This window comes from Tinamus guttatus, unplaced genomic scaffold, assembly GCF_059628265.1.
Source record: "Tinamus guttatus ecotype Peru unplaced genomic scaffold, ASM5962826v1 Tinamus_guttatus_pri_ptg000249l, whole genome shotgun sequence".
Classification (NCBI taxonomy): domain Eukaryota; kingdom Metazoa; phylum Chordata; class Aves; order Tinamiformes; family Tinamidae; genus Tinamus; species Tinamus guttatus.
In genome coordinates this window covers 636,207-661,415 of record NW_028288783.1, presented here as the reverse complement: position 1 = coordinate 661,415, position 25,209 = coordinate 636,207, and the positions used below count along the sequence as shown (strand labels likewise).

At 42.6% G+C, this 25,209-nt stretch overlaps 1 protein-coding gene across 1 annotated transcript in view; it reads right to left on the bottom strand.

Annotated features, from left to right (window-relative positions):
* The window catches only part of CDH2 (cadherin 2), a 115,855-nt gene extending 94,591 nt beyond the window's left edge, over positions 1 to 21,264 (bottom strand). Inside the window, exons 1-2 of the mRNA XM_088526664.1 lie at positions 21,187 to 21,264; positions 9,310 to 9,421 (exon numbers count right to left, since the gene is read on the bottom strand). Coding sequence (XP_088382790.1) covers positions 9,310 to 9,421; positions 21,187 to 21,261 — 187 coding nt within the window. The 5' untranslated portion in view covers positions 21,262 to 21,264. The remainder of the gene's footprint in view (positions 1 to 9,309; positions 9,422 to 21,186) is intronic.
* Between the last annotated feature and the right edge of the window lie 3,945 nt (positions 21,265 to 25,209).

Genomic DNA, 25,209 nt, shown 5'->3' with positions numbered 1-25,209 from the left:
CTGTCTAACCAAGTCCTTTAAGGATGGGCTTCAAACACCGTCTTCATTCAAAACAATTAGGGTACATTTATTTCACATTTCAAACTGCAGAGAATCAAGTTTTTAAACACTTTAACAGATTGCATTGTGATTTTGATAGCTTTTATATTGCAAATTATGCTTTCAGGAATTCATAACTTTCCTATTTAAAGGAAGGTTAAACTGGAACTCGCAGGAGAGCTTCAGTAATCCTGCAACTTGAGAGGCACGTGCTATTAACTCCTGCAAACCACCACAGAATCACAGAACGGTTGAGGTTGGAGGATACCTCTAGAGATGACCTAGTCCAACCCTGCTCAAGCAGGGACAGTAGGGACCACCACCACCACGTAGCTCTTAAAACAGAGCACCAGCATAAGCAAGAAGCTGCTCTCTCATGGAGGTGAGCAGACAAACCTTATTATCTGTCACTGCTCACAAGTCGGACAAAATGCAACACTGTATAAAAAAGCAAATATACAAAATGGTCATTTTTTGAAAATCTTGACTTGTAGGCAGCTCTGAAAGAGAGGAAAATCAGCTGCGTTTTGCTCTGCTGCTCCCCTGCCTGGAGCTTCAGCCCCTGCGCAGGCCGGGGCGAGCGATCGCAGCCATGGGCAGAACTGGGTGCCCTGGTTCTCTGAGATTATCTGCGGGCGGCCTGGTGATTTAATGGGATTGGTTACTAGCATCTGCAGCCCGGCTAAGAGCCACGGCCTCACTTCAGCGCTGGCCCTGAATGGAACTCGGGTGCAGCGCGCAGCGAGGGACGGACACGGAGCTGATCCTCAGCTGCCCAAGCCGGGAATAAATTAAAAACGGCAGGAAGAAAGCTCTCGGTTACACTGCAGGGGAAAGGGGAAAAAAAAAAGGAAGAAAAAAATAGAAACACATCCACTAACAGGGAATCCAACACAGCAGAGTCTCATTCAGCTATGACCTCCTTTTCTCTCATTACCCTTAACAGACCCTTTTTCTCACTAACTTATCTCCTTCTCCCCAGCAGGTCCCTTCCTCCTCTCCCCCCCGCGCCCAAGCGTGTCAGTGCCAAGCAGCACGAATCTGAAGAAGAAAAACGAGTGCAGGAAAGGCTCAAGAAAATATGCAAGAAGTGTCACTGTGACTTTTGTCAGCTTTACGCTGGCTGACGATTTTTCAGACACAGAAGGACGTCTCCATGGGAAATCTACAGCTTGTTCTAGTTTCATCGTCATCGCAGAGAAAAGAGGCCGCACTCTATGTCCATGCTGGCCACCAAAGGCACTATGAAGATTATCGAACTCTTGGCACCCTGGAACACATTGCCTACCAGAAGTCCTGGCCACACGGGGCAATGGGAATTTCCTTTTCACAGGAAAGCTGTCTTACAAACCTTGTGCTCTCCTGAGCTTCGAAGGCAGAAAAGTACAGCAGCGGTAATGAAAACAGCTGGTTTTGGTGACCTCTCTTTGAAGAGAACACAGCTTTCAAGTCCAAAAACCATCTCTAAGGTTCACCACTGCTTCCTTCGAGGCAGAGCTGGCCACCGGCCATAAGGTGAGTCAACACAGCAACCGGATCCAAGAGGGAATGAGCCCACCACAAAAACAGGAAGAGTTTTGTGTCAGATCAAAGTGCGGGCCTAGCTCACTTACTCTCCAACCACATCATCATATATGTGTATATATATATGCACACACATAATTTACATATAAATATGCCTCAAGGAGAGAAAGATGCACTCCTAGAATGGCTTCTCAGTTTTACTGAAGGATGGCATTTTTGCACACACTTAACTTGCACAACTGTGTTCACATACCGTGACACACGTTTTCACAGTATGTGAACGTGGACTGTCTCACCTGTTTTTTCCCTCCATACATACAGTGGTGTGTGTGTGTGTGTGCACGCGCACACTTAGCATGCTGCTGCAACGTAATAAGGAGGAACTTTTCTTCCATTATATGAATAATCTTCCATATTTCTTTAAATATAAACACACTTTCATCTGTTCTGGAGGAATTTTGCACAGCTTTGTAACAACCATTTTTCTCAGTTTCTCCTAGAATAAAGGCCAGCCTTGGAGAACCACTCCAAATATAGCGATTCCTAGGGAAATAATGACCCTTGGAAATCAAGGCCAGATGGCATTAAAACAGACCTAAGCATGTAGTAAATAGTGTCAGAAATGGTATTAAACTAGACCCAACTTAGAGGCATCCCTTCTTGATCAATGCCCCAGAGTTTATTACTGGGGACATATGACAATTCAGCTCTTGTCATTCTTCTTTTTCCATGCTGAAAGGATACTCTGAGATCCTCATAAGTAATTAGCTAAACATGAGAAAAAGGAAAGCACTGCATCAATTAGTCCTTATCCCCAAGAAGATGCAGCACAATACCAGAGATAAACTAATTCACTAAGACAGTAATTTACACATTCCAGAATCCTGTAACCATTCAGGACTCATAATTTCAACATAAGTACATTCTTCTCTGTATCAAGAATGTGGATTCTTCTCTGTATCAAGAATGTATTTATAAGATGATACACTGGAAAGAGAGTGGAATTTCTTTTGCAGTATTGGTTTCTTTTGCCAATGAGTCAAGTCTCCTATGGAAAAGGTGGGCACAGTGCATTTAGAGTTTTTCAAGTACAATACACATTTCCACCTCTAATTCAGATATTCCACGAAAATAAACAAACAAAAATAAAAGTTTGGGACAAGTTTATAAGTATCTTTAAGAATGGTTAATTATCTAGAATTCTAGTAATTCTTTGATACTGGATATACAAACCAATTCAAATATTACATAACAACTGAAGGGTTTCCTCAGGGAAAATGGATTTTCATTTCCGTAACAAGATACACTTGTAGTTTGCAAATATCCAAAACAAATAACTTCATTATTAGCAATTATTCTGTTTTCCTTACTATATATGCTTTATATTTAAGCTTGCTTTAAAAAACTACCAATAATAAAGAGTAGCTTCACATAAAAGAATAATATTGGTATACTATGTAAATCAGATGCATAAGCTTACATAAATAAGAATCACAATTACATTTTTTTTGCCCAACTATTCAATTAGGTGAACAGATGTTTTAATTAAACATAGAATATTTTCTAAAACATACCTAAAAATGGGAAGAAATAATTTAAAAAGTCTTAAGAAAAAATAATCCCTAGCTTCAGTAAAAGAAAGCTCTATTTTTTCAAGAAACAATTATCTGAGAATAAAAATACATGAATTGACAACAGAAACTATAAAATGGGAACTAAACTAGTGTAGTTAAAGTAAGCAAGATCTAACAATACAGGTTAGTAAGCTCAGTACTGACACAGGAGAAATTAGGATACTGCAGCTTAGAGAAAAAGATGAACAGCAGAACAGTGGAAAATATTGGCAGAGAAAGAATTTAAGAAGCGTCTGTAAAAAAATAAACCATCAGACATAACATCACCAATTAACATAATTAAAATGTACGCAGCTTCACATGTAAGAGGCTAGTAACAAACATGGTTAAATGTTAAACTGGGCTGGTGAAAAAAAATATAAACATATTCCCAAGATGAGTTTCTGAAAAGAAGTTCTCACTCCCACCAAGGCATAGAAGTCAAGCTCGAACGGTGTTTTTCAGAGGGTGGCAGGGGGAAGGTTTGCAGGGAGAGACATTCAGAGGATGAAAAAAAAAAAAAAAGAAAAAAAAAAAGAATACCCACATATTTGGGAAGAACTGAAACATTTTTTTTCAGCCTGCCAGCAGCTCATAAAGGGACCCCATCCATCTGAGATTCTTTGGCTGTCTGCCTGGAAGGAACTTGTCAACTTGTCTTTTCCTTAAGGCAATGAGACTTCAAACAAAGCGGTTACCATTTTGCCTTTTTTTCCCATGGAAAGGACAATTTTTTGTGGGGAAGTATTCATCCCCCCCTCCCCACCCCTCTTAGAAAATATGATTCTGTTTAAAGCATTTCTTCCAGCTCTACTGTTAATGTGCACGGAAATATCAAAGAAGCCAGTGCATGCTATCATAGTAGGAATACCGTTGTACAGGAGTTGGTTCTAGCAGGGAAACATGCTTTAAACAAAAATCATAAAAAACGCTGCTGTCTCAAGTTTTTAGCATGATGATCTTTACAAATGGAATTTCATTCTTAGTTGACAATGGACATTTTTATGAATTCAGTGATAACAGGCAGCAAAAGCAGCCCAGCAGCTTCATCGAGGACAGACCATGCCCAGGTAACCCCCACTGTGGTGTTTTAAATATCAGGCGATTTTAGCCATTAATTTTGGGATTGATCTTCCCCAGCTTTGACTACCTAACATCTAAAGTGTCTAGGTTTAAGTCAAGCTTCTAGACTGCCTCACCATCAAGGGAGAATAAACAGGCCCCTACACACAAAGCTGAGTAACTAAGTGGGGTAAACTGCCGTCCCTCAGCCCCATGCAACTCTGTGGCAGGCTGCAAGATGGGCTCTCTGTCCTCAAACTCTTCCAGCCTTTCCTCATCACAAGGTTGCCTTCCCTCTTGGCAAGCCTTCAACACGCTCCCAGCGTTTTGCAGTACAGCGAATTAAGGACTCTGCAACTACTCCCACCAGCAAAGAAACATGCAGATGGCTTCAGGAATTCTTTTTCCTAAACTGTTGTAAGCAACAGGCGCAGAGCACAGAGCCAACAGCCTGTCCTCTTTCCCTTTCCGTCACCAAACAACACGACCACAAGACATCAGCCAAGCTTATTATTTCACATGAGGTGACCTCCAAATCAGACCCTGCAAAATTCTGCTCATGCACATCTGTGCAGACCTACCCACAGGTGATACCACAGGGGACAAAATATAGGGAGACTCCAAGTGGAGGGGAAACTAAAACACTGACTAACGGTGAGCAAAAGGCAAATAAAAACGACTGAGTTTGGGGTTGGGAAAATACTCCACTAACTCCCAATTCTGTCACATTAACGGTAATTGGACAGATCTTTCAAAGATACAGAACCACTAAAACAATCAGATTAAGAACATTAAAGTTTAAGATACGGTTCTGCAAATAGTTGTCCAGGTAATCTTATCTAGGGGAATTACTTTAATAGAAGTGTGGTATTTATACCTGTTAATATTTGCAGGAGATAGAGCAAAGATTAACTAAACAGGTTAAACATACATGTCAAATGGCGACACGTATTTTCCCGGATAAACTACAAAACTGTAATAAGACAGTACAATCAAGAGCATTAAATATCTCCCTCCTTAACTGACTCTCCTCTTCTTCAAATATTACACATTTTTATGTGTATGTTGTTATCCCCAACTGTGATTTTTAAGAAACAAGTTAACGTGGATTAAAAGGCACACTAAATACTCCTAGAGACCTACATTGGGCTGGCTAGTATGTAATTACTTGGCTAGAAAATGAAAATATAAAGTTTGAATATTTGATTTTTAAAATCTTAACAAAAAAAAATGTTGTTTGGAGACCAAAATAACTGCAGGCTTGTAGAGTTTTGTCAGAAATATGCATACCTTTCCGAGATACATGTCTACACTTTTCTTTCTTTACAGAAATGAATGTGCTGGTATTTATCTAGCTTAATGCCTTCATAAAACAAACAAACAAAAAACACTCTAATTACTCTAAAATGACTTCTTACCAAGTGAAATAACATATAACACATTTTAAAACATATTCAGAATTAGAGCTATTGTATATTATTTACATGTGCTCAGTGACCAGACTATACTGCATTTTTAAGTCAGAACTTCCATAAATTTCAACTAAAAATGGAAAGTGTTTTACTAGTGTTAAATTGAGAGGAGAGAAGGAGGAAAAAAAAAAAAAAAAAAAGGGCAAGACCGTGTAAGATGCCATTTTTGATGAAACTCCACGACCAGTGAAGACTGCAATAGTGGAACATGGGAGCACCAGCCTGCAGAGGCAGTGTGCCAGAGGAAAGCCATAACATATTTCCTACAGTTTAGACTATCTCCTACATAGCTTAGTCATGACCACTGAAAGAGCAGTTTCCCAGCTTTTTCTGTTGAGCCTTCCCAACACACCACATGCCCTACAGGAGACTCCTGTTACCTCAGTTCCCCATCCTGGAACCAAAGGCAGCTATCTTCTTTCCTTCTCTTCCCTTCCCTCCTCTTAGTAAATATTTGCTTTTCTTTTCCAATTTCTTAGTATTTTGCTTCACTGACTGTTCAAGGTATAGTGACAAATGGACATGGATAACAACTGAGCACAGTGGCTTCTCATGCCCTCATGAGAGAAACTAGTAGAGGCCAACACATTAGCACCAGGAATGAACATACAAGGCCATTTTTAGAGACTTTTCTTTTTTTTTAAAGTGTATCATGAACAAGCTGGACCCTCCCCTGAAAAAAGCCACCACCTGAAGAAGCACAGCAACAGGAAAAGCGCTCTCTCCAGGAAATGCTTCATGAAGTCCATGAACGTAACCCTGCCCCATACTCTAAGGCAAAGTTTCTGTGCTGTGGTATCTAGCAATGAACAAAACCAAATAAAATTAAAGCTTTCACTTTAAATCAGATAGCAAACCTGCAGCCTAAGCCTCACTTCTACTAGCATAAACGTGCAGTTTGAGAATGAGGCAAGTGAGATCAGAATCAGGCTCATAGCTTCCCTTAAGAAGCAAATGTCACACAATGATACTTAACTTGTAGTGTCATCTGAATCTAGTTTCATAACCAGAAAATAGGCTTTTGACAACAATAGTATTTCAAAATGACAGTATAATTAAATTTAAGTCAAAGCTACGCAATGATGGACTGTATGCTTATGTGTAACCAGCAAATTACATGCTTTTAAGCATGTCAAAATTTTCAAGAAAATTAACCATTACAGTAATTCAACTGAGGAAATTGTGATAGAAAACAAACTCCCCCAGGTCATTTTTTTCAGCTACTTCATATTATCTCATGTGATGCAATACATACTCTGTGCTTTGAACAGTTTTTCCAATTCCTACTTCTGTGAAGTGTAATGCATTCTAATACCATTCAAGGGCAAATCAGGAGTATTGGTTCATTAGCTCCAAGTTTTAAAAAGCAACAGAAGGGACTGTGTGACTATGATGAGTAATGAATAAGGAAGTCAGTCTTCCCTCTCTGTGTCATTAATTCAGGAACGGTTAGTTAGGGCTGGCCAGTCATTCCCATCAGATGTGTGAGCAACGCCAACACAGAATGAGTGGGCAGTTCCTGTGTAGTTCCTAGCGGCTGGAGGTTAAAAAAAAAAAAAGGGAAAAAAAATGGGAGAAGCTGCAGAAGGGGCCTTCATTCCACCAAGAAAACCTTCATGCTGCAGAGGAAGACTCCATCTAGGAGACCTCCTTCTCATGATTAACCGAAAGCAGTACACTTAGCCAGTAAGAAATACTCAGTGCTTCCAAGAGAGCAGTTTTGGAAAGCACTTGTCTTGGATTTCGAGATCTTAGCTGTTGTTCCTGCCCCATTCTCCGAGTTTGTACATCACCTACCAAGGGATAGTGCTTATGACTCTCAGTGCTTATGACTACTGAAGGAGTCTACAGTTGAATCATATATTAACTCCCATTTTGTGGGAAAGTGAAGGAAATTCTTTACTCTCCATTATTTTCTCAATTGGCATAGCATTTGCTTTAATAAAGAACAGCTGATAATCCGTGTATTAAAACAAAGTCCGTGGTGGGCAAAATATACTTCCTTGAAATGAAACAGGAAAAGCTTTCATAACTCATATCTAAATACACTAAAGCTAATCAATTCATCCTGCATGCAAGTTTCCATTAAACTTCTAAAAAGCCCAAAACAGGTCTGTAAAATATAATTAAGGCGACATACTGCTACATACAGCATGTAAAAATCAAGACTACAGCTTTTATTTCATTTGTTTTGCAGGCTCATTAAAATGTTTTTCTCATTTAAATGTCTTGATCTGTGTAACTGTATTTATATGAGACGAGCAACGAATTAAATTAAATTAGTCCTTATTTAAGATGCATTTGAAACTGTCTAAAACTAATGTTCTTAGTCAGTTCCACAATTTCTGAATTAGATGGCGAGGGGAGGGGGAAAAAAAATCCACTGATGTTAGGAGCTTTTAAGTCATACAAATTAACACACATTTTTCAAGCGTTACTTTTACACCAGAGAGCTGCCTGGAAAATCTAAGATTCAAGATACGTGCCTCAGACAACACCTCTACCTCTAGCGAGGGAGAAAGAAAGACAGGAAGAGCCGCGAACCAAACTCCCACCCTGGCTGACCCTTGGGCCTGTGGAGAGACCTACCAGCTTCACAGGGCGCAAGAGCTTGGCACCAGCATAGCCTACTGCTAGCTTGGGACTTTGTTGGCCTCGTTCTGGGCACTATGCCACGCAGACACAGATACGTGTCATGCTGAAAGAGAGGCACACCGTCCAAGAGATAGCACTGGAATTACTCTGTCTCCCTTGCAAGACTCCTCACAGCCCTCAGCGCAGTGGTCACTGACCGAGGGCTCACAGGCAACAACTCTCTTGCGCTTGTTCCTTGTCTGATGTCTTATTTTTCACAGATGTCTCTCTTCAGTTTTTTTTTTTTTTTTGGGGGGGAGGGGGGAAACAATGTATGTTGTTGCCTACAATACAGCTTTCACTCAACACTACTGCCTGTGAGCGTGTAGAGTTTGGGGCCTTTCCGCTCCGCCACCAAGGCAGGCATATAAGAAGCATATATACTGAACTATACATATAAGACCAAAAGCTTGTTTGTAGGCAACAAATTATATATATGCAGAGGCAGAACCATGGCTCTTATCTTCCTATGTCCTTCCAGTTCCCTTAGAGAGACAAAGAACTACTGGAGGAACACCCTCCACATTAATCTGAGCACGAAGGCTCAGTATAACTGTAGTACATCCACAGGAGACGCAAAGTGGAAGGGAAATCTTCCCTAACTTCTGATCGCTCATATATGGGCTCTAAATATAGACTGAGAACATATGCACTGTCAAGATGATAATAAAAAACACACATCAGTGTGAACACTCCACTGAGAATGAGAATTAGTGCACTAACACAGGGAGGCCTGCAAGACTCAATTTTTGAATTTCAGTAAATGCAGGTGACTTTTCATTAATGGCAACAGATTTTTCCCCAAGTTCTCATCAGAAATCAAAAACAATTGTATAAAGGCTGATTTTCTTCCCCCCTACTGAAAGAGGACGTCATATTTAAGTCAAAAATTGAAACACTCCAGCGTGATTTATGCTTAAGGACACAGGAAACAAAGATAATCAGAACATCTTTTATAACAATACCATTGAGAAGAGGTTGTCCTCCATGTACACTCCTTGATACAACGGCACTGTGAACATCTTCAGGAAATCCAGTCTTGCATGACATGTCTTCACAAGTTGCTTTTATTGGTGCCTGAAATGCAAGATAAGAATTATGTAATATTTGCAACCCTCAATCACCAAAGAAACATTCCAAATAGCAGCAAAATTGGGTGCATGGTATCTTGTGCATACAGCTTCTTTGTTTCTAAATTACTCCAATTAGAACTCTGAGGGCAAAGGGTTAATCTTTTTGATAACTGGAATGGAAGAAACAAATCCCACTTGTCTGGTAAGATCTAAATAATACACAATCTTGGTTCTTCTAACAACTGAACATTTCAACTAAAACAGTCATTGAGACTGAAGTGGAATCACAGAGGGAACAAAAACATTCCTTCCTCTGGATATAAACGTTGCACAAAACCAGTTGGCAAGGTTTTCATTGCTAGATGCATTTAAGAGGAAAGACTTCATCCACTGATTTAAAATGCTTCACTTTGGGTGCTTCTACGTGCAATTGCACCAGTACAAGCAAATTAAGAAAAAATGCCACATTTGCATAATGTAAGAAAAATAACTTAAAATTGCATTAATATTCAAATAGATACCAAGTCAAATGTTTCCAATGCAACCCCTTCTATTTCAAAGGAACGCTGAAAAGACAGAAGCTTATTATTAAATTTGCACAACAAGGCACGAGACTACTGAAACTGTTTGTTCTCTCACTTGTTAAGGAAAGCTTTTCTCAAGTCGTGCATAGTTTTTAAGAGTTTCATAGATGTCTTTCATTAAAAAAAAATACAAGATTTGGAATTTTTTTGTTCTGCAGTTTTCCATTATTACTCAAAAGCCTTTCGATACCTAAGCTGGTTTCCAAGACAATTTATTGCTTCGTTAAAACAAATCAAGTCCAATTTCCTGTGGCAAAAGCTACAATTTCTTTTCAGTGGATTGTTTTTATCTCATTTTAGTGCTGCACGAGACAACAGACTAGCTTACACATGGCTAAATACCCACAGATGGTAAAACCCCTTTCACATTGTACAAGGCAGAAATCATCACCCTCAACTGAGATAGGTAAGAAGAAATCATAAGATAACCCATAAGCACCTACCTACTAAGGCCTGTCCATGTATGTACCCAGATACCAGTCTTTGACAAACAGGGCAACTCTGAGGCTTTACCATACAAAATCTGATCAAGATTCTTAAATTAGATTTTCCTTTTTACTTTCCCCAAATAGGCTACCATCAAGCAGGCCTACTCAAGGCATGCCTGCATACACTTACCAGAATAAGCCCTACAAGGGAAAAATTTAAAAAATAATAAAATAAAAGGAATAAATAATATTTTTTTAAAAAAAGGACAGAAGAGGAGGACAGGACAGTATTATACCCATTTACCACTTTTCACAGCATGCTTAATGAACACAAGCTCCTTGCTTCTGCAGTGTCCATGTAGCAGAGAAGGAAATCTCTCCATCACCTGCTATGGTCCTGCTTCCCATTTGAAAAGCCAAGGTTCACTGGGCCTGGAGGTTCAGCAACATTACACCTGCACGTGGATCCAGCTGCAGGGTTTAGGTGCGCTTGCTGCCCATAATCCATGTCCTGCCCACAGGTTCATCAGCATTTTTCTACTGAAATTTATCAGGCACACAAACATCTGTAACTGCTCTCTTCCTTAGCCCACTCAAAATGGTTCAGAATAGCTTTAAATTGTATCTCTTGTATAAACCAAGCTCCTTTTTGGTCCAGCCAGGTTGGGGAGTGCTTATCCAAGCCACCACAGTGGCAGATCTGAGAAGGCAGAACGCCCTGGTACACGGCAGCCATCGCCAGCTGGAGGCCCAACAACAGCAGGAGCTTCTCCACTGGGAGCTGTCAATGAAGCTGAATTTGCACTGAAGATGAAAAATGTTTTTGCAGCAAGGAAAACATATTTGCCTTCATTTTGCTGTCCCTACGTGGGGCAAAAATCTCAGAAATAAGGGCATTACAGTAGTCATGGAAGAGTTGCTTCTTAAATCACAAGGACTTCCTCCCTCAACCAGGGCCAGAGGCGGAAGTCTACAACCCCACTGAAATGTGGGCCAAGCTCAGGATGCCAACTCCTATAATAATATTTTTATCACATCTGCATGGCAGGGCTCATTACACATTCATTTGCATTTAAGCCAACTTGATCCAAATGAGTGATTCAAGTGTGAAGAAAAAAATATATATAAATTCATCACCATACTTCAGATTTAATTTTAGTAATTTACTGCCTACTTCCAACTTACTATACTATCTGGGTAAGCACCTAGTAAGAGAACTTCTAATTATCAAGTGTCCAATTAACTTAAATTGTGGAGTAGCTTTCATTGTGACTTAAGCACCATGCTGCTCACCTGTGTACAACTAATGACATATTTTTTAAATTTTTGATTGGAAACCTTAAAGAGAAAGCTAACACATAATGGAAGAAGGCAACAGTTTAAATTATTGGGAGACTGTGCTGTGTGCAAAGCTAGAACTCAAATATGTAACCAAGCCTCAACACTCAATTAACATGTTGAGGTTTTGGTGTTTTAAGATAAAAAGGCGGTAAATCCAAAATAATTGTGAATCTAATTACCTGTTTCTCCACCACTGGTATTCAAGTCACAGGTTTTACAAGACTTATATAATTTGAAAGAAGAAGAGTAAGACCTGTTTAAACTACTGTATAAAAGGTGACCTCAAAGCAAATGTGATAATAGGAAAAAAAATAGCCTTTCATAATATCACAGAAACAACAACAAAAAAAGTCCTGGGTGGGCAACTGAGGAGATAACAGGATTTTAACAAGTCTGCACTGATGCTCCTGGGAATCTTTCAGGCTTTCCAGCCATCTATATGTACTAAACAACTCTTATAAACTGAAACAATGTGCACTGAAACAAAGACCTGGGGACATGAATAGAGAGCCTTCTTTATTCTTTCATTTGCAGCCATCAATTTTATCCAGAAACAAAAGACTGCACTCTGCTCTCCAAAAACACTCCTTTGTTGAGATTGTTTGAGAATGAAAACACAAGGGAAGTTAAGAATTCAAGTTTTCAGCAATTCTTAATGACTCTATGTTAAGCATCTTAAATTAAGTAAAACTTGTAGCTTCAGACAGCATGGGTCACATCTAGTTCAGTCTAGGAGTACTGTCAGATTTAAACCATTTTAACTCCTGGCAAAAGAATGAAGCTGGACTATTTTTATTCCTTTATCGTGGGCAAAAGGGGAAAGCTCGTGAAGATTATGGGGCACATCCCTGCAACTTACAGGATTTTGTGTGATTAGTACTCAAGACTATTTCAAGCATAAGACAATATTCCTTGCATATTCATCTACAGAGCACTACTTAAAAATATCTTTTAAGATGGAAAGCAATTACCTTCACTCGTACCCATATAAAACCTACTTAATGGAGTTAAAAAGCTTTGAGCAAGGTCAGCACTTGAAAAAATTGTCTGTGGAGTACTAACAGACTTCACTAAGTAAGATCAAGAGTTACTACTCAATAACTGTTTTGCTTTCCTGACCCCTTCTACCTCATTCAAATCACCTTCGTTACGCAAAATGAATACCAAGCATTACCATCTCCAGGTGCTGAACAACCACAGCACCCAGTCAAATGCAGTGTAAAATCAGGCAGAGAAACCCGGTATTGTAGATCTGAGAAAAAATGCAATTGGCAAACTGCAATCATGAAGGTATACGATGCAGATTAGAAGTCCTCCGTACAGAAAGGGCCTTTTTGATATACCTACGGCAGGTGAGCTTCTAGTCATGCACCCTGCTCCTCAGTCACATTAACTTTGTATCTAGGTACTTGTGTATCTAGAAACCTGTGGTTTCATTTCAAGGCTGTATTACAGCTCAGTTTAAGGAAAAAAAAAAAAAAAAGTTTGAAAACTTAATTGTAGAATTTTAAAAGCCTGTTTACATATTTTTCTGAACAATACCAGTATGATTCTTTAATCCATATACACCTCACATTGCGGAAAGTTGGTGTATTACAGCAAGAATAAAACCAGCCAGCATCGTATCTTGCCTGTTTATAGTTCTAGATTAATCCCTCTTTCCCACTTGTGTACATTATAAAAAATAACCACACTTCAAACAATTCTGTAAAAAAACATCTCCTTAAAAAGTCAAGCTTGCCACGTGACTGCGGGAGCAATTTCATATCATAACACACATACTAAATTTGCAGAATTGGGCTCTTAGAGTAAACATCGCTTTCAAATACAACGGGTCTAGTTCAGTAACACTGAACTTAGCTGTATAGCCAAGATCGCATATCACATCTTCAATTATCATCCCAGTACATGAAATACCCGTGTTCTGAAATCCAAAAACCTTCCAGCACTCAACATCATAAGTAAGTCAAATTTTAAAGTTTAACAGACAGAAGTAGGAGCATAATAAACTATAGTTGAATAGTATCTCTTTTCTTTGCTAAGGCTGAGGAATTAAAAAAAAATTAACATAAAAGAAAATTATAGCATTAAATTTCTTAATATTGATTGTATCAAAACGCAAGAAAAGTTGTTTTTAAAAGATTTTTGAGCCTGCCAGCTTTCTTATATGCTGAAGGTGGATTACTCTTATAAGGATTTAAAGCCTAAGTAGTAAAATCAGAAATGGAGGAATGTGCATCGGAGGAAATATCACACTCTACACTTGGAATTGGGCACATTTCAACTGCTAGTTGCCAATTCCTGCCAGCTCACAGGACACCACTGTGTAGAATCATAGAATGTTTAGGGTTGGAAGGGACCTCTAGAGATCATCTGGTCCAACCCCCCTGCATACGCAGGTCACCTAGAGCATATGGCACAGGACTGCATCCAAGCGGGTTTTGAAGATCTCCAGAGAAGGAGACTCCACAACCTCTCTGGGCAACCTGTTCCAGTGCTCTGTCACCCTCACTGTTAAGAAATTTTTCCTTAAGTTCCTATGGAATTTTTGGTGTTTCAGTTTCCGGCCATTTCCTCTAGTCCTATCAGTGGCCACCACTGAAAAGAGACCAGCACCATCCTCCTCACTGCCTCCCTTGAGGTACTTATAGACACTGATTAGATCCCCTCTCAGCCTTCTCTTTTCCAGGCTGAACAGGCCCAGCTCCCTCAGCCTCTCCTCATAGGGCAGATGTTCCAGGCCCCTGATCATCCTTGTAGCCCTGCGCTGGACTCTCTCCAGCAGCTCCACATCCCTCTTGTACTGTGGGGCCCAGAACTGGACACAATACTCCAGATGCAGCCTCACCAGGGCTGAGTAGAGGGGTAGGATCACCTCCCTCGACCTGCTGGAGACGCTCTTCTTAATGCACCCCAGGATCCCACTGGCCTTCTTGGCCACAAGAGCACACTGCTGCCTCATGGTCAACTTGTCGTCCACCATGACACCCAGGTCCCTCTCCGCAGAGCTGCTCTCCAGAAGGTCGGTCCCCAGCCTGTACTGGTGTCTGGGGTTACTCCTCCCCAGAGCTCCATAGAAAGTCTTAAATAACCACATGTACGACAGAGCAGAAGGTGGGTATTTCATGTCTCTCTCTTTAATAAGCAACATTAATTTACTATTGTGACACCATGACTGTGCTTAAAGATTTGGATGTTTCCTCATTAATTTTGAAGGCCAAAACTGTACCCAGTGTTCATTCATAACTTACATAAACTGACATTGCTCCATCCACTTCTTAGTTTGTATATGACACTATGGGACATGCTAGACAAAGCGAGTCTTACTTTACGACTGAAGCTTCTAGTTACAACTATAATGTAAATAACAGACATGTGAAAGATGCTCTGCAGGATCATAGACACATCTGTGGAATGCTTTAAGGTTCAGCATGTCTTTCCTAATCACCGACTTACATAAAAGCTGCAACGTTTGTACCTTTGTGGTACTCACAATCCTCTTACTTATGCCACTCTCACAAGCACACTGCAATTTATTTTCAACTATGGATGGCAAAGTGAGAAAAAGAAAAATGCCTTTCATTTTTTTTGTTCTGAAAGCAAAAAGCTTCCAAAGTCATTGGTCACAAGATTTTAGATTCACTTCTAAAAAATATTCACGTCTCAGACTGACAGTTAAAACCCTTACTTTCCTAAAATAGCAGAATCTACAAAATTTATATTACCATGTGTTTGAAAAATGAATTGCCTGAAACCACCACTGGTTACCATAGGTCACTACTTTACAATTTAGAGACTCTCCCAAACTATGCTCAAACTCTCTTGCCATAACCCCAAACATGAAAGAAAAACTCAGCTCATTTGCTTTACCATTCTCACAGACTGCCCCAGCTGATACAACAAAGCTGTAATCTAAAGCTTTCCCTTCTTGCAAGTAGGACATGGAATGCTGCATCTTCTAAAACATCTCATCTTCCAGACGTGCCATGGTTTCCATCAGAGAAAAAGAAGATCATAAAATATCAGCAGGAAAAGAATAAACAATTTGAATTTCTGCAAGTCTAAAGCTGCATTTTTATTTATATAGGTTTGACTATGCATCCTCAATTCTTTAAAGGACAAAACTTTATTGCTCCAATTTGATGAGGAGATTGGCCACATTCAGCATCTCTGCCCATAAAAACTGCTGCTCACGCACTGAGAGCGCCCGGTGCTCTGCCCTTCAGAGGTTGCGAGGCTGCTTATTTCCCTTCACGCAAGGGCTCTGTTTGGGGAATCACAAGATTTTAACTACGTCTTCAGCTACTGGGCCATAATTATATGCTAATTATAAGAATTGGGGGAGTCCCTAGAGGAGTCTGTCGGTATAAATATATTTTTAGATATGTCAAGGAGTGCCTAGAGGAGAGAATAAACATACCCTTTTGAAGTAGGAGGATACTTAATTAAATACACAAATATTGACAAAAAAAATCAAAAAGTTTAAGTGAAAGGATTTGGCAGTGACACCTGCTATATCAAAAGCTGCCTCTCTGGCATTTGCCTTCATAAGTCTTTTAAAAAGCAGAAAGCCTAAAGCCTTTCCCTCGTTACTCAGACAATGCTCCCATGATCTTTCGGTAGGCTCAAATCAAATTATGAATCATGCAGATTAAGATTTTAGGCCTATCTACTGTTGCCACAACAAAAAAACGGTAGTGGAACACAACCTCACATCCCCATGGAAAGAGTCCTTCTCTGGTCATTCAAATACTAAAAAGCACAAAGTCTCCTCAAACTCATCACACAGAAGAGCACACTTTTTCTCCTGAACTTCTCTCAGAACTCAACTGAGTCAGGATTAACTCAACCAGCCAGTGACTCTCAGCTGAGGGGTAGGTGAGGAAAACTGCTATTTTAAGTGTTTTTTTAGTGCAAAAGATTAAGTATCCATTTCAATTTTAACACCCCCATTTGTCTCAATGCATATCGCTTACAACTAGTGCAACTGAGCTCATGGAAGTGCATAATACATTGAATAAGGATACCACACTTCCCTTTTTTCTCTCTTTATTATTATTATTAGAAAAAATCTAAGTTTTTTAAATAAAAATAATAAAAATGAAAAAATCTAAATATCTGGAAAAAAAAACACTGGAAACATCAGAGGTTGCAGATTCTTTGGGGAATTGACCCATGCTTTGTATGTGTACTTTGTTTAAAATAAGTTTTTATCATAATGGGAGTCCTGAAAAACTACAGGGACTATCACAAGGTTTTAAACCTGATACTTTTTTATAAATGGCTTGCTAGTAAGGAAAGGAAAAAAAAAATGGGGAGGGGCAAGAAGAGAGGGGGAGCCAGAAGGAGATTAACTGGTACAGGATTCTCTTAGCCTGGCAAGAAAAGCCATTCACCAATTCCTTCTCTTTACCACATGACAAGAAGTTCCTTACGCAAGACAGTCTGCAGTGAGTAAAAATAACTTTACTCAAAACTTCCTCAGGCTATTTTTAAACATACACAGCACACTTCTATCACAGATATATTTTTAGCCTTATAGTGTTCAGTTATTAAAGAAAATTAATAACTGGAATTATTGACATAAAAGTGTCATTGAAATTAACAGAGTTCTTCCAGTGGCTTTTCTGGGAATTCCTCCAACCTGGGGAGCAGAAAGAAAAACAATGGATGGGAAGGTTTGAAATACACATATTCTCAACCCAGATATGATCATTCCAGGCAATATTTTAAAACAGGTGATATAATAATTATAAATGAAGGTTTAATTGAGCGCTATTTCTTTCAACCACACCAAGTCACATGCCTAGGTAGGAGTAGTAAACACTAAGTGAGAGAGCAGGAGAACAGAGACAGAGAAAGGCTTTCTAGAAAACACATAGTATTTATTAGAGTGAAAAATACATAAATTAACAATGCAATTTAACATATACCTCTTAAACCAACACTGCATATATTTTGAGCTTCCGACTGCTCAGAGAATCAGAACTGGTTTAATATAAGGTTGTTTTCTGCTTTGTCAACCAGTGATCTAAATTCCAAAAATTCATAGTCAGCTTAAGCGATCCTATCTGTTCTTTAATGATGTAAAAGGCAGTTAAAAGCGTTTTTCAAATATTTTTCAAAATAATATATCCAGTTTAATATCCAAAAAGAGATATTTCTCTTTTTTCAGTTCTGCTGTTATCTTAAATTTGAGAATGTCAGCGGTATCTCTGTCACCTAGACCAGATAAGGAGCAGAGAGCTCTTTGCTGCAATATCCTGCCACATTTAACTTTTCAGATTGATTCTTCGAGAAGACAAAGCAAAACTCTAACAGAAACATCCACAGCTGAGTAGGCTGAGCCAGTCACATTAAGTCTTCTGTTCTGGGGCTTATAAAAGGTTTTGTAAAATGCATTCAATTCCCTTTCAAAGGGGCAATGATGCTGGACTCCAGTTAGTTAAAAAAGGAAACCCTTCAAGTGACTTTTATACTTATATAGCCATGTATTTGCTATGTTATCTAAAAATATACTGGAAAAAAAAAAGACACACGCGTAGCATCTAAGACAAAAGATGCTTTCAGAAGAGAAAGTCTAAGGTCCACAAAACAAAACGTCCTGTTAATGTGTCTTACCCCCGACTCCACCAGAGGCCACTTCTAGAGGCAATGGAGCGGCTCGGTCGACACGAAATTCAATCGCGGATTCTCAGCTGAGGCAGCTAACGCGAATGTCACTTAAGGTAGTAGTTTTATCACCTGGATACATTTGCTAAGAACTGGAATAAGCCCAAAACTGCCTGCAGAGAGTAATAACTTACATCCTCCGTCACCATAATTCGAATTCAAACCAGTCACCTGCACACAAAAGGCCCTGTAACTGCATTATTATTTACTTGCTTCTGACTTAGAATCAGAAACCATCCACAGACACATCATCTTCTACATTAAAAATAGAAAAGATATTCACTTTCCAAGCACTTAATTTCTCTTCCCCTTTCCAGTTAATTTCTCAATATTGGTTTAATTCCTGTAAACACAAAGCTCATGCACAGCTTTCCTGTCATTTCCTCAATCTTGCTGTTATCCCAGTTTCAAAACCAGTTGATGTTATGAACAGAAAAACAAATCTCATTCCTTTTATCCTCTCTTCTGTCGGGCTTTCACATAATACCTCCACCGCACTCGTACTGATCTAGTTAATCAGCAAAACAAAGTGCAGTTTCCATTCTCCTATATGCCGTGCACATTGCATATTGCCAAAAATAAACCCACAGAGACTTGCAATATGCTTCCAGTTATGATCTTTCAAGTAATTCCATAACGACTGCTTCTCTACCTCACGGAGGAATAACAAAGTGGTCCATAACTTTAGGAAATAAAGGTAGATGAGTTGTGTGCTGTATAGACTCAGAGACACAAAAAGGTAAGTAATAAAGTAAAAGGTTCAACGTTTCCAAGTAACCTCAAACAGATAACCTTCCACAAACTAAAAGTAGCAGGTATAATGACAGGAAGAAAAAAAAAAAAAAGGCATTCTGGCTAGCTTCTCAGGGCTCTCTGCAGTCTACATGAGAGAAAAAGCAGCTTTTTAAAATTTAAGTGTTGTACACACACGGGTCTATAAATCTGATTTCATACCTGAGTTCCAATTTTGTTACACACTATTAAAAATCAACCCTAACCTGATCTAATGTATACCCAAACAAGGGGGAAATTGGATTCCCCAACCGTAACATGCCACTGACATTGAGTGATACATAAAAGCAATAAGGCAAGTTCCTGTCCTTAATTCATAGCTTGTGCTTTAAACTTCCAACCTGCTCAGGATAGGGGAGAAAAAAATGGAATAAGAGCTCAGTAAATAATTTGTGCTTTACAGATTTATTAAGAGATAGGGAAACTAAACAGAACTGAGAAGAAACATACAATAAATAGCACATAAGGACTACAAAAAATGCACGGACAGGTCTGCCAAAATGAGAGTTTGGAGGAAAAAAAAAAAAGAAAAGAAATAAAAGGCAGAGCGGGAAGCCAAGCTCTCCCTTAGTCCCGCCAGCACGAACACAACTGGGGTTAAAGCAAAGTTTCCAAGCAGGGCCGACAGTTTGGCGGGGAAGAGCCGCCCGCTTCGCCCCCGCGAGGGGCAACAGCCCCTGGGTCCTCCCCGAGAAAAGGGAAAAACCCAACCACCCTCCCAGCTGCTGCGGATCAGCGTTTCAGCACCTCGCTCACCAGCCCCGCGAGCGGCTTAGGGACCGCGTGGGAGGAATCAGGTGTCTGGGCACCTCGTGAAGGAAAGGAAGGAGAGGGGGGGAACAAAGAAAAGAAAGGAGGGGGCAAATAAAGAAGGGAGTAAAAAATAAATAAATAAGTGAAAGATAAAGGCGCGCACACAGCGGGGAGGGGGTTGCTGCCGTGCCCGCGGCCCGGCCCCGCACCATGGACAGTGGCCGCCGCCTCCCGCGGGCCCCGCCGCGCCCTCCGCCCGCCACAACTGCCCCAGCCGCAAATGCCATGAGGAGGCGGCGACCGGCGCCATCTGGCCCTCGCGCTGACCGCCCCCCGCTCCGCGACGGGCACCCGGCACAAAGCGGCGGCCGCGGGGGACACGAGGCGGCCCCACGGCCGCCGGGAGCCCCACCGTGGGGATCCATCCCGTGCCGCCGCCCCGGGGGCCCCCGCTGCCCCGCAGCCGGCCCGGGACGGCGCCGACTTTCGGGTGCGAATTAGGCACTGGGGGAGCCCGTAGAGGGGTGGAAATTCCCGTGGAAGGCGGCAGGAGGCAGAGGAGGGGGGGAAGCCCGGCGTCCAGGCGGAGGCGGCTGATTAAATTCTTCCCGGGAAGGGATTAGCGGGCACGGGAGCCGAGGCGAGGGGGTGGGGGAGGCGGCGGAGGCTCCCGTGCCGCCTCCCCCCCCAGCCCCGACGCCGCGCGGCCCCCCCGGCGCGAGGGGGACAAGTGGGGTCCGACCTACCCGCCACCTCCCCCCCTCCAAACTCGGGGTCGGTCCTCGGTGCCCCCCACTCGGCGGGGGGCCGAGACCTCCCCTCGCACCGGCAGAAGGGACATCGCACCGGACCCCCCCATCCGGCGGCACCTGCTCTGCCCCACGCGGGAGCCGGAGCGGGGGGGAATCCGCTCCCCTCCGCCTCGGCGGGGGCACCGCCACCCCCAACCCACCCTCCAACTCTCTAGTGCGCGGCCGCCGCCGGGCCGCGGAGCCGCCCCGCGCCGAGCAGGTGCCCCCGCATCACGGCGCGGCGAGGCCGGCGCGGAGGCGGCAGCCGGGCAGCACCCCCGGGCGCGGGGCGGCCGCTGCCCGCCCGCCCCCGGCCCGGCTCCGACCCGCGCCCGCAGCGCCCGGCGCGGCCCGGCGCCGCCGCCCGCGGGGGAACAAAGAGCCGCAGCGCGGCGCGGCTCCGCTTACCTGCTGCAGGGCCGCGAGCAGCAGCAGCGCCAGCGGCGGCACGATCCGCGGCGGCGCTCCCGCCGGCCGGCACATGGAGGCGAGCGGGGCAGGGCGGCCGGAGCGCGGCTGGAGCGGGGCGCGGGCGGCGGGCACGGGCGGGCACCGGCAGCCGCCGCTGCTGCTGCCGCTGCTGCTGCGCACGCTGCCTCGCCGGTGCCGCGGCGCTCGCTGCCTGCTCGCCGCCGCTCTAGCTCATGGGCAGCGGCGCGGCGGGGGAAGGAGGGAGGGAGGGAGCGAGGGAGGCAGGCGGAGGCTGGCTGAAACTCGGCGCCGGGTCGGGCTGCTTCTCTCTGGCGAGCCCCCTCCGCCGTGCAGAGGGTGGGCAGGGAGGAGGAGGATGCGCGAACAAAAGGCTGGGAGATAAGAAAGAAGTAGTGGCTGCTGCGCGGCTGGCGCGGCGGCTGCCTTGCCCGCTGCCCGGATCGCGTCCTCCCTCCTCCTCCTCCTTCCCTCCGTCCCTCCCTCCCTCCGCCGAGCTGCTGGGCGCGGAGCTGCGCGGCCCCAGCCCTGCCCGCCCCGCTCGCCTCCCGCCGCACTTTCCCTCTGCCTTCCCTCTCCTCCCCGCGCGCGCAGCGTGACAACAACACCCGGGCAGCCCCCGCGCCCGTGTGCGTGTGAGGGTGAGTGTGTGTGTGAGTACGCGTGGGGGTGCCCGCGCGGTGCCTCCCGGCCCTGCCTGCGCGGCCGCCGCAGGTCCTGGGTGCGCAGCCAGGCAGGGGGACGACATGTAAATAAATAAATTAATAAACACAATAAAACACGCCGCTCCAGCCCAGCAGCTCGGCTTGCTGCGATAGGCAGCCCGTGGAAACAGGGCAGAACTTGCCGGGCAGGGAGAGGCGGCGGGGGGCGAGGGGCCACCTGCCCGGCTGGCCGCTACGCGAGTTTCGGTCTGCTCTTTCTTACTGCTTTGCCAGCTGCTTTTATCTTTTTATTCCCCCCCTTTTTTTTGGATCTCCCCGCTCCTCCCTCCCTGTCTCGCTCCGCTTTTTCCGAACTACCTGCTTCATTTATCAGCAAATATTTTCGAAGTCTTGGCTGGGGCTGCAGTCCGCGAGTCCAAAAAAAAAAAAAAAAAAAAAATCAGTGTGCATAACGGAAATTGGGAGTGTTTGCTGAGTGAACAGTTACAGAAGTAAGTATCAGTGCTGGGTCATTTGCGGAGCTGGCAAGGATTTTTCCCTCGCCCACAGGTCACTGAGCAAAGTTGTTTTGTGTCCATGCATCAGAGCTCCCATCCTGGGACATAATAGGGGGAGGATTTGTAGGCATTGGCCCCTAGACAATCTCATAAAGTGTTGATCCAAAATGGTGCATTATTTTTTTTTTTAAAGCATCTTATTTTACACTTGAACTTGCAAGAAAAATACTTTCAGGTTCTGCCTTTTTTTTTTCTTTCTACTTTCGAAAATAACGCCAAAGGCCGTGCTCATGTTCTGAAAGAAAATAGCAGATTTGCTCCTATGCTTTGTTGGAGGGGAGGAGGAAAAAAAAAAAAAGAAGAAAAGAGGGTAAGTACATGCTCGTACGATGCTGATATACCATTAGCTTCGAAAATTGAAAATAGCGGCCACAGCTGTTTACCCAGCCAGGGAGAAGAGGCGAGGCCAGGAGGGGGATCTGGGCTCCTCGTAGCGCAGCCCGGCACACAGCGGCACCGACTGGATCGGATCGGATCAGATCAGATCGGCCCGGCCCGGCCCGCGGGCGGCAGCGCTCCCTGCGTTTCTGTGGAGAGTGAACCTGCTAATTTATTTAATTATTTTTGGCGAGTGGGAACAACGCCTTTGTGCAGCATCTTTTCTTTTTCTTTATTATTTCTTTCTTTCTTTTTTTTTTTTTTAAAGAGGGAAACTTAGAAGCTGGCCAAGCTCCTTCTAAACACCTCCTGGATGGGTCGCTGGAGGAGGGAGGAATCACCTAATCACCTGCAAGGAGCATTAAAAGCAAATGAGACTCAATGGAGGAGAACCAGCGCCCAGCTAGAAAAAGCATCTCCTCATTCTCCTCCCCTTTCCCAACACCCTCTGCCTCTCCCAAATTGTACTGAAGCCAACTGTTGTGAAGAACAATAAATGAGCGAAACTAAGTCTGGTAATGAGTTTCTGGATTAAAATTCAGGCCGGGACTGAAAGTAAGCTACAACGGCACTGCTGGTGTTTATGTCCTATTACAAGGCTGAGTTTCCTGAGTTTGCACCTGACAGAGCATGTGTTCCATCTATTTAGCAATTCTAACGTTTTACCCCAAGCTCTTGCTTAGATTTGTTTATGAAATGTTGCCTTTCCCTGGCTAACAGATTTCATTTGTGTTTTCTGGTAGGTAGGCATGATATTAACATTTATTAATTACTGTAGTTGAGCATTTATTCAAACTTAAAAGTGTTCCACAAAATGCAAAGCATACATAATAAAAAGAACTCCATAAACCAGCTGTCCAATGAGAGTAATTGCTCATCATCTGATTATGCCTGGCCCCTCATATTCCTCAAACCATCCATCCCTAAAGGCCTGGAGGAAAAAAAAAAAAAGGCAGGAGGAGGAAAAAAAAAAAAAAAAGGCTCTGCAGCAAGCCTGAAACCTGGAAGGTTACCAGATCTGAGCTCTGGCTGATGCCTCTTATAGTTCTGCTACGCCATTGTATTACTTAGGAGAAGCAGTAATGCTGACAGAAAAATTGCTTTCACCAACACTATTTTTAACTGAATCTTTTAGTCTCAAACAACTTTCTGCCAGGCAGTTGGCTTCCCTCATTTGTGCAATTGTAACTGTAAGTGTCCTCTAGCTTATGGAGTTTCTTTCTTCTCTTCTGATCAAGAGAAGCTAATGGAGCACGGATAGGCTATGCTTTTTGAGGCATAATCTCCGCACTAAATCGTTTTATTGGTGAGAGGCATATGATTGCAAGAAGTGAGCAGGGGAGAAACTTGTGAGTTGTTCACAGACGTGGATGGCTCCTCAGGGCTTCCACTGTTCCTTTGCTACAGGCGCCCAAGAGTGCAGCTTGTTCCGGAAATAGTCTAGCAATAAGTAGCTGGAAATTCAGAATTACGACTGATACTAGATTAAGATCTTCAGCCCTTTTCACATATATCTTGCGAAAGGCAGCAAATGATAGTAATTTCTGGCCAGGATTCAAACAAGTGATTTAGAACTCAAAGGGTTTATCCTATAACCCAGCCACAGACTGCATTTATGAGTGTGTTTAAAGTAGTATAAAAATAATGGATGTAAGTTAACGTTCAGTGTAGGAGATCTCAAGGGCTTCCAGGAAAACCTTGTTAAAATTCCGTGATTAAGTTGAAGAGAGGATTAGGGTAATTCCCATGTTAGTCATGGAGTTGAGTCTCTCTTTCAACTTGTCCAAATTAATTTCCATTCCTAGGGTTCATAAAAATTCTGTGAAATATGAATGTTTTCGATTTGGAACATAGCAGATTGCTTGTGGCATCAAATATTTTTTTGGGGAAAAAAAAAAAAAAAAAGGTCTTTTCCCTTGTGGGACTTTCTTTACCTTTAATCTGCCGGATACTGCCACTACTACTCTCCTCAATTCAAATTATGCAAATTAAACACTCTGGTAACAGTTTAGGCCTTGATCTGGCACACCTGTGATCTCAGCAAATTCAGGGATGCTTACACATAGGCATACAACTACTCATATGCTTAAGTATTTAGAAGTTAGAGGCCACATTCCATTATTTAGAGTTAATAACAGAAGGATAAACATATCTAGCAAAGGTCATATTAGTGTGGCCAGATTTCTTTTTTCCTCGTTACTTATGAAGAAACATAAGTATTTGTATTTGATAAAAAAAATAATTTCTTTCATTCTTCACAATCTTCTTTTTTATTTTTTTAAGCACATTTAATTCTTACTGAGTTATAACACAATAGTGGAAAACACTGGATATTTTTTAGCAGTTATTAATAGTGGGAAGATATAGAAGGTTTCACAACATCATGAACTTACCAAGATTCC